Genomic DNA, 15,551 nt, shown 5'->3' with positions numbered 1-15,551 from the left:
AACAAGGAGCTCCTGCACACAGTGGTCCCAGCTGACGGGAGGAACTGTCTTGTGAACTGGGGTAGGTTCTCCTAAGAGCTAACATTTTTCTCAAGATCACTAAGGAGCTTCAAGAATCTTCAGGCTGCCCGTGAAGGTTCAGGATCGAAAAGCATCAATGTCTGTTGAGCTACTAGTTTTTGTAAGTCTGCCCAGCTCTCCCCTCCCCTTCCTGCAAGAAAATAAAGGAGGGTCTTCGTTCTGATGACTTTCCCATCAAAATTAACTGACACAGAGACGGAATGATTTGAAATGCTATTCTTAGGATAGGATTCAGATTTTCAGAAGAAGTGGAGTAGTGCACATATGCTTGCCCCTCCTTGACCCCACAGGGCCCTGCACTGGCCCCCAGCCTCGTCTTCTGTCAGGCTGGCCCTGGCCCAGCACCCCGGGGCAAGGGAGAAGGAGACACAGGGGAGTCGGGCACCTGCACTTTCGGAGCTCAGGTGGAGAGAAGCTCCATTCCCACGTCATTACCTGCCCCTTCCCATCCCTGCACGTCTGGGCGACATCGGTGCCAAGTATGGTTTGAAGCACCGGGAAAAGTAATAAACGTGCATCTGTGTGGTGTCTTGTTCGAGGAGGTCAGTTAATAAATGCATTACCAGTACGTCCTAGCTTAAACGCTTCTACGTATCCCTCCGGGTCCCTGTTGACTGTTCCCCTAGGAAGCCCCACGGTGGTGGGGCTGGGGAGGCACAGGGCCCGTAGGCAGCTGCAGGTCCTGGGAACCCGAGGTCCAAGCCACATCAGGCCAAGAGCGGGCACGCCCGGGATGCGCAGTGGGGAGGGTGCAGGGAGGCCTCGGAAGGTCACAGAAGGCGCTCCTGACAGCGGTGCAGTACCAGTGCCGCTGCTTCTCAGCTGCTCATCGTCATCACGTGGCCTCTCCCAACGCCGTCCTCCCTGTCCCTTCTTGGGGACACCAGTCATTGGCCTTGGGGCCCGTCCGAAATCCAGCCTGGTTTCATCTCGAGGTCCCTAACTAATTACATCTACAAAGACCCTCCTTCAGAATAAGGTCACGTTCTGAGGTCTGGGTGGACACAGATTTGGGGGGAGCCCTCTTCCACGCGTGACAGCACGTAACACCAGAACGACACGTCTCCGCTCCACTTGAAACACTGAATGCTAAACAGTAAACACACTTCTTGGCAAAGGTTCATCTAAAAATAAGTTCAACTGAAAAAGAACAGATTTTTTTCCACGGGTGATTAATTTCGGTGGCCTCAGTTAAGCCATCTTTAGTCGCCAAATTTTAAAATACTGTGTAAGCACCTCTTTTGGAAAATCAGAATCTGCTAATGACATGGGTTTTTAGGAGGGTTTCCACTGTAAAAACAATGAGTAGAAATTTTGTGGGAACCCAGAGAGTCTGACCCTGAGTTACCCGCAGTCAGGCCTCAAGAAGATGGTAGAGGAGACATGTTCGGGAAGCCTGGGCGCCTAGAGTCTGGCCCTGGCCAATTCAGGGCCCACCCCTCTCAACCAGGCCTCTGACCCACTTCACTTCACTGTCTATAGCCTTCCAAATTAACCGTCTAGCGAGGCTACGGTGGGACCGTCAGGCACCACTTCCTGTCGGGCAGCATCCCCGGGAGCTCGTTAGAAACGCGCATCCTCGGGGCTGCAGAGCTCCAGGCCTTGTGTTGGGAAGCGTTAGGTTGAGCCTCGTGCATCTCGGCGTCCCCTGGAGCCCCGCGGCCCGCACCGGCTCGGGTGACGGGCGCTGGCAGGTACACACCCAGGACGCCCGTTGAGCTGGCGCTGCTGAGCCAGGGCTTCTCACGCGACGTGGGCATGGTGGCTGGTGTCACCTCTGGCCTGGACTGTGCCGGGGCAACCCCGATACAGCCGCGATGTTTACGGAACCCTCGTGGAAGGCTGCCCTGTGTTAGGAGATGGAAGGCTACGGGGTCCTGTGGGTCTTTGGGCTCTGTGTTGTTTTCAGCGGCTGTGTGGGTGGGTTCTGTTTCACAGACGCCCGTGGGTGGGTTGGATACTCCGATTCTGGTTATCACTTTCCAGCCGACTACTCCAAACCAGTGTCTCTTCCTCATTTGTCCAGCGGATATTTCCTGCATGCTTACCGCGTGCCCTGGGGTGAATGCAAGGCCCGGCCGCCTGGGTGCCAGGAGAGCTGTGGGGGCGGGTCTGCCTAGCAGGTGGGACGGCCCCAAGGCCCAGCTGGCTGGGAACACTTGAGTCCTGCACCTTGTCTGCTCTTCCCAGTGTGCCTTTCCGTCCATTCCCTGCCCCCTGGGAGTCGAAACAGCGACCTGAGAGCAGAGTCCTCCAGAGCGTCTGTGCTTCCCGACACCCTGTGCTCAGAAGCACCTGCCTTTTGCAGGAGAGCCCTGTTTCGGATGCAGCTGTGTCTGGGACTTTAGTGTCAACCAGAGGCCAGCAAGCCATGTTTTGGGAGGGGGTCTCCTGTGGGCAAGGGGTCCTGTTAGGTTCTCAAGTGTGGTCTGGGGGCATCGGTGAGATTGGCAGTGTGGACAGGGCGGGAGGTGCAGCCCTGGGTGGGCACTGGGGTGTGGGCAGCCAGGAGGAGGGGGCCTGGATGAGCACAGTGTGTCCTCTGTCCATCCACCACCAGGGGCCCAGAGTGCTCTCTGCCCCTCCGTGGTGCTGAGGAGGTGAGTGGGGTGCCCGACCTCTCCTTCCAACCCACAGCATGGCCCAGGAAAGACACAGGTCAGGAGGAAGCAGTGCGACTTAACCCACGCTGTCCACCACTGGCCTTGGCCTGTGCCTGGCACTGTCCCTCCTTCTCTCCCCCGGGTGGACAGGCAGACTGCCCCCAGCAGACCCCTCTTGGAAAAGCCGCTTGTGGACACCCGCATTCAGTGCTTGCAGATCGGGTCCTGGGGACAGAAGGAGAAGGCCGTGCCAACCTCAACCCGGGGTTCTGGAGAAGGAGCCCACACGAGGTGTTCAGATTGCCCAGATCAGTGTGGCTGCTGACCAGCAATGCCCTGGACAGTGGCGCAGCTGCATGTGGTAGGAAGGCCTAAGGAGGAGTTGAGATGGGAACGCGTCTCCTGCCTGACGGCAACATGTGGAAGCCACTCGTCGCTTCGTCCGTCCGGGCGGGTCTCTGGAACGCTTCCCTGAGAAGCCGCTGCCTGACTTGGCTTTGGGACTAGTTGCCCCTAGAGTGGCAGGGTCAGCCTCCCTGGAACCGGGCGAGGGGGTTCCTCCCAGCACACTGGCAGGAGTCATCAGAGGTTAATTCGATCTGCCTCCAAAACAATGAGGGGCCAGTGAGCAGCTTGCGGCCGCGGCCGCTGTGAAGGACAGGCAGTGATTGTCCCTCCAGCGGCTGGAGCCAGGCGGGGCATCTCCCAGGGTGGGGGTCAGTCAGGCCCGGGCAGGATGGGGAAACCTTGTCATGGCAGAGGGTCAGGGAGCGGGGTCCGCTGAGCGCAGAGTGAGAGGATCCTGCTCCCCGGGAATTGGCAGCGTCCTGTCCCAGATGCACACGCAATCCCGCGTGCTCGCAGCACAGAACTGGAAGGACCATCCTGTGATCGAGGCCGGCACTGCCCGAGCCGTAACTGAAACACAGGTTAAACACGACCGTCACGTGCCATGCGATGGGCCGGGCGTCACGAAGCCGATTCTTACCGCGGCCTCTGCTCAGCCCTGCCGGCGGGCCGCTCTGAGGGTATGTTTTATGCCTTGTGCGGTGGCGACTGGCAGCTGGGGCGCTCAGCTGGCCGCAGTGACAGAGAGTGACAGCAGTGCCAGGCGCTGCCGTCTCCGCGAGGCCCGGCCGCGCGCCCACCTGCCGCCCTTCATCCCTGACAGTGATGGTGATGGATGTGCTTTTGGAGGCTGGCGGCCGTTTTGAAAACCGGTTGCCAGTGACTGACACGTGCGCGTGCACGCGGGTGCCAGGTGCGCCTGTTGGGACATGGGTCCTGTGAGGACCCGTCTGGGAGGGGTTCCCCCAGCACTGATGATGCCAGCCCTGGAAGGGGCCGGAGGGAACCACGGCAGAGCACACCCCCCGCGTCATGAAACCACCGAAGACCACCACCAGCAGGAGGGGTGCGGCCAGGCTCCCCGGGGGCCAGAGCCCCATCCCCAGACCGCATACTTCGCTGCCGCCAGCCTCCTTCCCTCAGGGTGTTCCCGCGTCCTGGGGAAGGCGCTCCCACTTGGCCTGGAAGGGGCATCGCCCCGTCACGGCCTATGCCAGCCCATCAGGAGGCCCTGCGAGTTCCGCCCAGCCGGGAAGGTCGCTGTGCCCACACTGAGTGCAGGGTGAAGTGCTGGCGTGCGTCTGGTCTCCAGTTAGCTTGTCGACCAAGCCCTGGCCGCGCCCCAGACACTCCGCCGCTAACACGGGGCACGCGGGCCCCTGTCAGCCCCCAGCAGCCCCCCAGCAGCGAGTTGGTATTTCTGTCCGTGCTGGGGCAGGAGTGGTGGGTGTGAGCTCTGGGCAGCCTGGCGTCCATGAGACGCATGGAAGGGTTGCGCCAGCCCAGGTCCCGAGAGGCGTCTGGAGAAAGCCTCGTCAGGCGTGGAGCGTTCGCAGACCTTCAGCCGCCTCTGAGGGCCTGTGGGCTCGAGTGCAGACGGCTCCGTCCTCTCCGTGTCGCTAGCAGACGCCGGTGCTCGTCGGGGTTTCTCTTCTGAATTGGGAGCCGGTGCAGAGGGGCTGCGTGTCCAGGAGGCCTCCTCGCTCCGGGAGCCACGCGTGTCTGCCGTGGCGGGGTCGGGGGCTTGCACAGGGTGCATTGGTTACTTGTGTGGCTTTTTAAGAGTCTCGTTTTAAAACAACAGATTTACTCATTTAAACATTAAGTTTATTTAATTACTGTTTCAGAAAGAAAGAGACCTTTATCTGATCTGTTTTGGTAGAGGGCCTGTGACATCCCACTAAAGCAAACTCTAATGTTGTACTTAATTATGACAATTCTGTGTTTCATATTTAGAGGATTTTCTCCAGAAAGTTTGCCTTATAAACACTAGCTTGAATTTCCAATTGGTTGCTGTCAAAATAATTATTCCCATAATTACAGAAAAAAGATGAAAAGAGACACTCCCCCCTCCCCCGTCCCGTATGTGGGAGCTTGCTTTGCTGGTTGGTGGCCAGCTCACCAGTCTGTAATGCTCGCTCGGGTCGTCAGCACAGCTCATGGGGATTGTAGGACCTCAGACCGGTGCCGAAGCTGGTGGGCAGGCCCCCGCTCTGCGGTCTGCGCTGTTGGTGGGACGAAGTGGCCCTGCCCCCAGCCCTCCCAGCTCGGAGCGCTGGTGTGTCCGTGGAAGCCCGGGGTGTTCTTGAGAGACCAAACCAAGAGCGTGTCCAGTGTCCCCGGCCAGGGCCTCCTTCCTGTCCCAAGCTGCGGCGTACGCACACCTGCTGGACACTGGTCTGAGAGGAGCGCACGCAGCTTCCTTCCGGAGCGCCGGCTGCATGGTCCCGCGTGGGCTCACAGCCACTGTGGGGCTTTGCCCAGCACACCCGAGCGTGGGCGCTGCCGCCGCTCCGTGAGCACCCGCCCTTACGCCGGCTGGTAGGGAGTGGGCGGCGCCGACCGGGGAGAGATGGAAGCGTCTTGACGGCGTATCGTGGTTCTGGATGAATAGCATACAGTCTGAACAAAGAGAGGAAGGTGCCCTGGCGGCTGACGTAACCCTCGTGACAGTGCCGCCTCCTGACCCGCCAGCGGCCCCCGTGTCCCCCAGGCGCCGTGGCCAGGGCCCTCGCTTCTGTGCTGTCAGCGCTTCAGGGTTCTCGAGGTGCTGTTTCCCCAACACTTACTAAGAGGTGTCTTTCCTGCCGAGAGCACAGGGATTTGGTGGGAAAACGTCGGAACGAGCTGGAGCTCGCAGGAAGTCCGCATAAATGGGACGGGGACCATCGGGGGCAGTTCCTGCTGGAGGCGGTGGGCGCCTTTCCAGAGAGAGGACGAGACTCCGAGATGCTCTCTGGTTGAAGCTGCCCTGCTCGGTCCTCAGGCCCTCTGGCTCCGTCCGGGACTGTCCTATGTGTTAGCGCTGAGGAGCCTCATCCCCAAAACCAGCGGGATCACCACCGGGACACGCCTGTCTGCACCGCCCTCCCCTGCAGCCACACCCTTCTGCGTCCCGGAGCCGTGCGTGTGTGCGGGGATGTGCGTACACGTGGTGTGCGCCTGTGTGTGCCGGAAACACGCGTGCACACAACACCTGCCGCCTGTGTCTGCCTGTGTGCGGTGCAGGACGGGGAGGGGGCCTTCTGTCTCAGGCCGGGGGTGCATGGCTGTGTCCGTCCTATTTCGGGGGCCGGGGCTCCCAGGGCCTGCTCGGCAGCCACACCGGCAGTGGGGGCAGCTGTCTGAGTGCAGCGTGAGCCCACCCCCAGCGGGACAGGCAGAGAAGCAGGCGGTCGGCGGGTGAGACGCTCCCTTCCCAGCACTTCCCTCGGATGCACAGGTCAGCAGGGACCAAGGCGAGTTTCAAAGCCCCTGGTTCCATTCCAGAGCCTTTAGTGGAACGATGGCTCTTCGTTGTGACCCTTGTGTATGTTCAGGACTCGGGGTAACGTCTTCGGATGCTGGTCATCAGGGAGCGTGAGTCGTGCTTCTCTGTGTCCCTGGCACTCCAGTGGGTGTCCAGGGCGCTGGGGTGTCTGCCTGTCACACCTAGCACTTGGATTCTCGGTGCCCCACTCACGGGGTGCCAGTGTTTAGACCTGGCGCTTTCCCGGCAGACCCATCCGTGGGCTCAGAAGTGCTCTCTACACCTCGACTTGAGAGGCGGGTCTGGGCGGTGGGGGCCCATCTGCAGTGCTCGGCAGGGCAGCGGGTGCTGAGCCCGCCCCTCACAGCCAGCGTCTCCGGGAGGGTTGTCGCAGCTCGCAGTTGCGTTTCTGCTCTAGAGCCCGCTCTGTCTTCCAGAGTCATTAGAAAACTCCAAATTCAGAAGGTAGTGATTTTCCGTGAACTTGTGCTGAGGAGAGCATGCGTGGAGTACTCCAGCGTGTCTTCGTAAACTACTCTGAGAAACGCTTTCCTCCTCTTTGGTCACTGCTGCGTGAAGGTGTCCGCTGAAACTTGAATACGTAGCTGTTTTGGGGGCTGGAGTTTAACCAGAATTAACTGACTGACAAGGACAAGGATGGCACAGGGGTGAGCTGCTCACTGGCTGCATTGGGTCAACAGTTTTTCAGGTAAGGGCTGTTGGCGCAGTTTGCAGGGTCCGCCTCACAGCGCTCACAGCTGAGGGACAAGTGTCCCTGACAACTTCATGATTTCTGAGGGTGGGGACGAGGAACCCCAAGAATCCAGTTACGGGGAACAGGTGGCAGGCTGTCCCAGGGCTGGGGAGCAGCTCAGGCTGGTGACCTGAGTACAAGCTGTCAGCCTCAGTCTGGCTCCTTCTGGACACACAGCACAGAGCAGGTGAACACACTGTCGCGTGGGAACTCCGTGCACCTCACACCCGGACGGACGTGGGTGCACAGAAGGGAAGGAGAGGCTGGTCCGGTGATGCTTGCTCTAACCCTGTAGCTGATGTGGTTCCAGCCCCACAGATGCTCCGTTCTGAGTGAGGGCCAGACCTGTGGAGAGGCTGCAGAATCGCCTGCCCAGCCTGGGTGAAGCCGGGTGGGAGGAGCTGCTGCTGGGCACTCAGCGTCAGGGTCTCTTGTCCATCAAGGAGCCTCTGCTCCCAGCAGGTGCATGGCGCCTGGACTTGCACCTGGAACCTGCACTCAGATGGGGCAGAGACCACTGTTTCCTGAGAGGAAGGTCCGCATGAGTGCATAGAGCTCGGGGCCACCCGAGAAGGCTGCACAGGCCTGTCTCCCGGCTCATCTGGGCCCCAGCCTGCGCCCCAGGTGGCCCTGCTCCCCTCTCGGATGGCAGAGGCCTGCTCATCACAGTGGCCCCAACTCCCCACAGTCTGCTCTGTTATGGCTGGGGTGCTGACCTCCCTGCTTCCAAAGGTGTCTGCAGCCCCTCCCTGAGCCCCAGACGCCTCCCTGAACAGCTGGCCGCGGACTGGCAGTGTCCCTTTACTCCAGGGCCCTCCAGCACGGCGTTCTGTCATTTTGTTGTAGGGTTTGTCAGGAAGGTCCCAGGAGGGTGGCACAGAGTCCAACGGCTGGTCCTGGGAAGCACTGGCGTGACCTCGGAGGGTGGGGCCGCACCCCCAGTCCTGGCGGTTGGATGGCTCTAGTTCTCCTCCAGAGTCCGGGGTCGAAGGAGGCACATCCCTGAGACTTCTGATGCCCTTGGGCACTCTGCTGGGCTCACCACTTTCTTGGCCCCTCTGTTTAAAGCTGGAGACGTTGTTTTAAGGGCCATTTTTTCTGCAGGCTTTTTCTCTGGCCTTTCCGGAGTAGGCCGCGTGAGCGTCTGTGGCTGAAATTAGTCTGGAGCATGCCTTTGTTTCCGATTTCACGCTCTCCGAGGGCCTGCTTGTCGTTCTGCGGAGCTGTCAGGGGATGAAAGCCTGCAGCAGGGTCCTGCTTCCCTGGAAAGGCGTGAACAACGGGGGAAATGTGTCTTCAAGCCCACCCACCAGTTCACGGAGGCCAGGCCGCGAGTCAGGAGGGGCGCAGCCTCTGGAGTCCCTGGGCACGCGGCAAGGGCAGGGCTCGGGGCTTCTCCCCTGCCCTCGTCCCTCCTGCTTCCTCCTTGCTCCTCTCTTCTCCCTCCTCCCTCCTTTCTCCTCTGTCCTCCCTGGGCCCTCCTTCACTTCTCCTCCTAGAGCACTTGTGGCCCATTGAGTGTCTCAGGCAGACGAGCGAAGAGAAGCTTCCCCCTGCCTCCTGCCTGCTCCTTCTCTCCTCCGTGGGTGCCGATGTCTGGGACGTGCCAAAGGCAACCTTTGCTTAGCAGTCACACAGCTTCTGCATGGGTTGTTCCTCTTGGTGGCTGGGAGCGGGAGGCACGTGAACAGCTGAAGCCGGGGGTCAGCTCTCGCACCCGGAGCCGCGCCCACAGGCGGCCTGGCAGCAGAGGTCAGGTGAGGGTGTCCACCTGTCCAGGATGCTGCCCCAGGCCCGTGGATGCTGCCCCCTCGTCCCGGGGTCTTGGTTTGAAAACAAAGAGAAGTCTACTTCCCGCGGCTGTAGCCTAATTCCTTAAGAATTCACTCCACTGTTTCCTCGAAGCTGCTGGTACTGTGTCTGGACACGGGGCCCAGGCTGGCTTTTGGGCTCGCTTCTGTTCTGTTTAACGCAGCCCTGCGTGGACGGTAGGAAAGCAGAGGCCATTCTGAGGCTGTCCCGGACCAGGCACCCTCGTCTGCTCCCTGCACATTAAACAGTCTGTGGACATCTGGCCCGACTGGTTTTCTTCGCTGACTGAAGTTGGGAGTAGACCTTGCCCCACCTCTTTGGGCAGTTATGGGGGAGGGACAGCGACCCCGAGACAATGGCCCCGCTCACCCCTCCAGAAAGCTCCGCTCTGGGCCAGACAGGGAGCGTCTGGCGTCCTCGAGGTGCCGGCCATGCATTGGGAGTCACTTCCCCCTTGTGCAGATTTGGGACGGGCTTTGCTGGAGCCAGTGGCCAGGTCAGGAGGCCGCAGGGATGAATTTGCATGTGCGACCCTGGCTGTTCCTTGTGCTTTGGGTGGGAGGGCACCATCTTCCGGGACCTTCTGCTTGTATTCCCAGCGGAGTGGGGCTTCCTCAGAATGCTTCTGAAAAGTCAAGTCATGCAGACCGTCTGCTGAGAATCTTCTGGGTGCCTGTGGCCCAAAGTGGGGACCCAGCCGTCACTGACAGGTGGGCTCAATTGCAGGAAGGGGGTTCATGTTCCACCAACAAACAGGTAACTTTGCGTCAAAACACAGAGACAGAATGTACAGACGGCCAGGACCTGGGACACGTGGGTGGTGAGCGGATGTCACGGGAGCAGAAAGCACTCTTTCCCGCTTGAAGACCCCACATTCCGGGGAGTTTAGCTCTGCTTCTGCGGCCACGGTGGCCTCCATGGCTCTTGCTCTGGGGACCCCCATGAGGAGTCTGTTGACCCCAGGCTTGCCCCGACTCAGCCCTCACTGCATCCCGGAACAGTCCTTCCCCGGGCCATGACCCTGAGTGTATCCGGATGTGCAGAGCAATGCGCGAGCCTGGGCCTGGGCCTGGGCCTGGGGGGTGGGCTTCTTCCAAGCCTGAGGGAGACCAGACCCCTGCCCGCTCCCGTGGGGACTTCTCCTGACTCTGGGGAGGAGAGTGCAACCGAACGTGGGTTCCCAGCCCACACGGGCCTTGCAGACAGAGGCAGAAATCCCCATTCCTGTTCAGCAGACGTTTTTAAATTCAAAATACACTTCCAATATATACCTTGCTTCCTGCATTTTCTGGGGTGGAGGGAAGCAGGGGGTTGGAAAGGTGTGCTGGTTCTGAGAAGGACCCCCAGGCCCCCCCTGGGGGGGTGCCTCTGGGCTCGCGGCTGCCCTGGGTGCGCACATCCCCTGCACTGTGGACATCCTGTGTCCTAGGCCACTTCCAGAGCCTCTGCCTCCCCAGCACTGCCCTTGTCCTGTCCCCCATTTGTCCTTCTCCTCCGGTCCACAGCCCCCACACTCCCCCCCAGTCCCTTGACAGCTTCGCAGCTGCCTGTCCCTGGAGCCCCCACATTTCTGCTCCACGTTCACTGTTCTGGTCTTCCTCCGGGAACCCTCTGTTACGGGGTCGCCATGGTCTCACCCCGACACCCCCTCGACCGCCGGCCCTCGGCTGACCGGCTCGCAGCCCGCTGGGTCCTGCCGTGTGTAGAGGCTGCCTGCCCGCCCAGGGCTGTGCTGGGTCCTTTGGAAACTTGTGCTGAGAGCCACGGCCGGCTGAGCTTGTGGGAAACCGTGGGAAACCTGCTCAGGACCACATTCAGGACTCAGGTGGAGGCGTGCGTTCTCCTGCTGCCCCTGGAGGTGGGGACGCAGCGTCCACGGCGTCCACGCATGGTTTAGAAAGAGCGATTTAAACGGGGAGACTTGCAAACTCCCTGTGTAAAGCGGCCCTACCTAGTTCCTGTTCCTCCAATTTATGTTCATATGTTTTTGCTCTATGTGCCTCTTACCGACACAGACCAAAACACACCGCGTGGGATTTTGGGACTTACTTCCTACCAGACACATCTTTCCTAAGCTGCCCCCAAATCAGGCTTCGTTCAGTACAGCCCGGAAGGAGACTCAGCGTCAGGACTTTCCTGACCTATCCCATCCAGCACCAGCTGGCGTTCCTGGGAAGCCAAGAGCTCAGCGCCTGCAGCCCCGTCCTGCTCGGGTTAGGTGTTGGTCAAGCCAGTGCGTGCTCTGAAGCGGGGAGTGAGCTCCGCCTGCTCGCTGTCCCACTGCCGTGGACCACGGGTCCTTCTGTCTGCAGCAGAGGGTACAGACTGGATTCTGCATCTTGAAAGCCCGGCTGTAAGGGTCCAGAGGTGCTCACGCCTTTGGTCGAGTTTTGCACCTGGGGGGAGCATTGGTGGCAGTTGAGTGGGAGCACTTGGGACAGACTTAGCTCCTGGGTGGGCAGGGCATGCGGGCATCTCTGACCGCTGGTGGCTTTGTGTCAGGCTGGCCGTAAACTTCGGGATTTGCAGAGAACACTGGAAATAGCCCTCTGGGTCCTGGGGCACCCTGTCCAGCAGCCTGCTTCAAAACCTACCCAGACTGAGAAGAAACACAGGAATTTCATTATCCACACAACAGGTGGACAGCCTCGGGGACAGCGGTCCCATAAAATTCCAAGACAAAAACCAGGCGCTCCGAGTGCCAAGAAGACAAAGTGCGGGGCCGTGCTATCTGCTGCCCCTTCGTGTGGCTGCTGATAATGAAATAAATCTTAGATGGCTCTTAAAAAATAGCATTTTGGGTTTTTTTTTTTCTTTCAAAAGAAAAATCCCTTCCGTAAGTAGGCGAGCGGAAAGGCCCGGCCTGCAAGTTTCTGCATGAGTGGTCATGAGTGCGGATTGAAAGCAGAGACGAGGCCGAGGCCAGGCTGGCCAGGCCTGATCACTTCTTTACAACCTGGTGAATGAGGTGGCTCCGTGGGAGGGTGCAGAGAAAGCGCCGCCGGAGAGACAGAGGCATAGGGCGGCCCCTCTCCCAGCGCCCTGGCTGATCAGATGTTTATCCTTTGGGAGCCCGCCCGAAATGGCTAAATAAAGCAATTTTTTAAAAAGTTTCTAGCAGATGCCTTTGGGAGAAGAATCAAGAATTTCCTGGGGCGGCTACAATGGCCGTCTGCCTGCCGAGCCCTCCCCCATTCACGGAAGCACTTAAGCCACTTAAGCGCATTAGCATCTGGATGGAGCTGGACCTCCTCGGGCCGCAGGGGTGGGCAGGGTGGCCGCGCTCTGCTCCGGATTGTTCCTGTGCTTGTTCTAATCCACGCTGTTTGAAGGCGGCCAGACTGATTTGTGACACATGAGTCCAAAAGCCACTTTGGGGGCTTGACCTGCTTAACTCATCTGTGCTCTGAATGTCAATGGCGGTCCTGGAGGACGCTGTGCGGACGCGGCTGCCTCCCCTGCCCCAGGCTGGGCGGTGCGCGACCCAGCGGGTCCCTTCCCAGGAGGGGTCTGCACCAAACCCCTCTGCGTGGAGGCCGCTCTCCGCTGGGCAAAGGGCTTCTCACCATGTCACAAGGGCCCTTGTGAGGAGGAGGTTTTAAAAAAGTCAAAATTAGTTGTTTTCTTGCAATGGTCTCTTTTTAATAAAACTCACCTAGTCATTTTTAAAGAATGGCTCCGTCGAGGTGTGTGTGGTTCCCACACCGGCCTCAGTCCCAGGTGGCCTCCGCGTGCCCTTTCTGGACATTTTGTGTGTATGAACCCTGGTCCCATGTGACCTTTCCTTAAGGAAAGAGCATCCGCCGCGGCAGGGGGTGGGGGCCCTGCTTCCCGTGTCCTCGCCAGTCTGCGCGCCCATCTGCCTTCTCTCTGCGCTGCTGTCATCCTGGGCACCCTCATACTTCCTTTGTTCCCCAGGTCCCCCAGTAGCCTGACTGTTCCCGAGCCCAGGGAGCGGGCTTGCTGCCCTGGTCTCCAGTGTCGTCCTGCCCTTAGGGAGCCACCCATTGGCACCCACCCCAGCCTTTCCCGCCTCACACCCAGTTCCAGCTGGAGGAATTTTCGCAGCAAACCTGGGCTTAATTTAGTCTGTAGTCAATCAGACGGTGGCCTGCTGGCTGTGAACTGCGATATGCTGTGTGGAACATCCCAGCCTTGTGGCCGTGGGGCTGACCCTGCTCACTCGTCCCTCTCCCTGCCTGTCCAGCTGTTATCTCCCTCAGCTGGTCAGAGTCTCTGCTCCAGAACCCAGCGTGGCCTCTGTTCTCCCTGGTGTTGCCTTCCCGGTCCTGTCGCACTGCCCACCTGGGGCAGAGCTCATTGCCGTGTGTCCCCAGCCTGCCATGGGGCACCATGAGGCCGCTGTGACTTCCCTGCCCCTCCCCTGCACGGGGCTGTCTTCAGTGAAGCCCCAGCAGACCTTCCAGGGTGGGAGCTAGCCAGCTATGGGGCAGCTCAGGGGAGCAGAGGTGGGCAGGGAGGCCAGGGCCTGGTAGAGACGTACAGGCCTGCCCTTGGACAGTGTGCCCGTCACACTCCTGCTGCCATGTGGGCGGATCCGTGGTCCCCTTATGTGGAGGTTCTGCGAAGGACGGGGTCCGGGAGGGAGACCAGGAAGTGTGCTGATTGCATTCAGGAGACACGGGCTGTGCGGCCCTGTCCTGGGACTGAGTCCCTTCTGTGTCTTTCCCAGACTCTCTGCACAAAGGCCACGATGCAGACAGTCCGGGCCGCCGACACCAATGAAGTCGTGAAGCTGATATTTCGCGAGTCGGACAATGACCGGAAGGTAAGTAAACCCTGCACTGTGGGCTGTGACCGCAGCAGGCCACCGTGTGTGTCTGGAGCTGGGGAGGGGGCTGTGCTGCAGGCGCGGTCCTGCCCCACCCGCGCTGACGGCCACTTCCGTTTTGCAGGTCGTGCTCCAGCTGGAGAAGAAACTCTTCGACTACTTCAACCAGGAGGTTTTCCGGGACAACAACGGCACTGCGGTGAGCTCCGCCGGGTGCCCCCAGGCGCCTGGACCCCCCTGGGCCACGCACCTGCAGCTGGGACAGTTCCCCCCCCCAACCCCACCCCCGTGTCTCGTTGATGGGCAGCAGTGGGAGGTGGGACGCTCATGCCCCAGGCGCTCAGGGCTGCCGACACAGGCCTGGACCCCGTGTGCGTGTCTGACCAGGCCTCCCTGTGGTTGCGTGTGTGCACACGTGTGTACATGCGTGCGTGCAGAGTGAGTGCGTGTTGGTCGAGACCTGGTCCTGTGGGAACTCTTCCTCTGCTTTGAAACCACCGCCCGCCTCTCGCCGTGTGCTGTGGGTGCTGGGATGTGTCCGGGTGCCCAGTTGTGTGGTGACGGTGTGCCGGTGCGTATACAGCTGGTGGCCAGTTCCAGGCCACGAGGAGACGGCGCCTGACCCCACGGCCCCTGGCATTCGGTGTGCAGAAGCTGGTCCTGGGGGGTGCCCCAGCAGGTGGGAACACCTGAGTGCACTTGCTGCCTCCTGCCTGCCCTCCAGCCTTTCTCCCTGCCGCCCACCCCTGCTCCATGGGGGCTCTGTGCACAGCTCTCCCCCCTTTTCATCTCCCAGTCACCCCACACCCTGCAGTGCAGCCTCCACGCCACCAAGACAACTGTCCCCACCTCGAGGACACTTTATTCCAAAGCCTGGACTTCATGCCCCGCCCCCGCCACCCCTGTGCCCAGCTCTCTACATCTGGGAGCTGCAACTTGGTCTTACACCCCTGCCCTCAGGCCCCGGCCGTGCTGAGTGCTCTATACCTGTGCCACGGTTCCCTGTCCTGTGCAGGAGGACCCCTCCGCTCTGTGCGCGGAGGAGAGCTGGCAGGTGTCCGTGCTGGGTGACAGCACGGTCCCACCAGGCGGACTGTCAGTCCTGTGTCCCTCCTTCAAACCGCTGGCCAGGAACTGCATTCCCCCGCCTTCCTCCCCACATCCACGCCTCCCTCCCCACGTCCACTCCTCCCTCCACTGCCCTATGTCCTCACCTGAGTCTGTGTCCACTACCCCGGAGCCACTGCCTTTCACTGGCCACAAGAGCCCCGTCAGTGCAACCTGAGCCTGGGGCCCAGCCTGGGCTTGTCTCGAGCACAGAGGGTGAGGCCTCAGCTCCAAGCTCTTAGCCACTTCCCACGGATCTCAGGGGGGCCTGGAGCCTGCTCTGGTCTCTGGGACCTTACTCACTGCTTGCCCCCACCTCCCACCCCGTTCAGGGCACCGGGTTTACTTGTGCCCCAGCAAATGCTCTGATCTTCCTTACCTGCCCTTCCCACTAGCCTGTCCCAGTGGGCATTCTGCCCTCTGGGCCTGACCAGTTCATATCTCACTTCCTCGGTGGGCCCCAGGCACTGGCGAGGTTGGCTCTGCTCCCGTGTCCCCTGCAGCACCAGCTCAGCACACACTCACAGCCCAGCCCACTTCCCTCGGCAGGAGGTACCAGGGTGATGACCTGTCCTACCCTGCTGT

The 15,551-nt window shown here is 60.5% G+C and overlaps 1 protein-coding gene across 2 annotated transcripts in view; it reads left to right on the top strand.

Annotated features, from left to right (window-relative positions):
• The window catches only part of INPP5A (inositol polyphosphate-5-phosphatase A), a 182,828-nt gene that overhangs the window by 147,561 nt on the left and 19,716 nt on the right, over window positions 1-15,551 (top strand). For both annotated transcript variants that reach the window (XM_045809422.2, XM_045809424.2), the window contains exons 10-11: window positions 13,761-13,856; window positions 13,984-14,058. In XM_045809422.2, coding sequence (XP_045665378.2) covers window positions 13,761-13,856; window positions 13,984-14,058 — 171 coding nt within the window. The remainder of the gene's footprint in view (window positions 1-13,760; window positions 13,857-13,983; window positions 14,059-15,551) is intronic.

The sequence above is a fragment of the Ursus americanus genome, chromosome 6 (assembly GCF_024610735.1).
Source record: "Ursus americanus isolate L20-20 chromosome 6, mUrsAme1.1.p, whole genome shotgun sequence".
NCBI lineage: Eukaryota > Metazoa > Chordata > Mammalia > Carnivora > Ursidae > Ursus > Ursus americanus.
The sequence above is the reverse complement of the archived record's forward strand: the minus strand, read 5'-3'. Positions and strand labels throughout refer to the sequence as shown.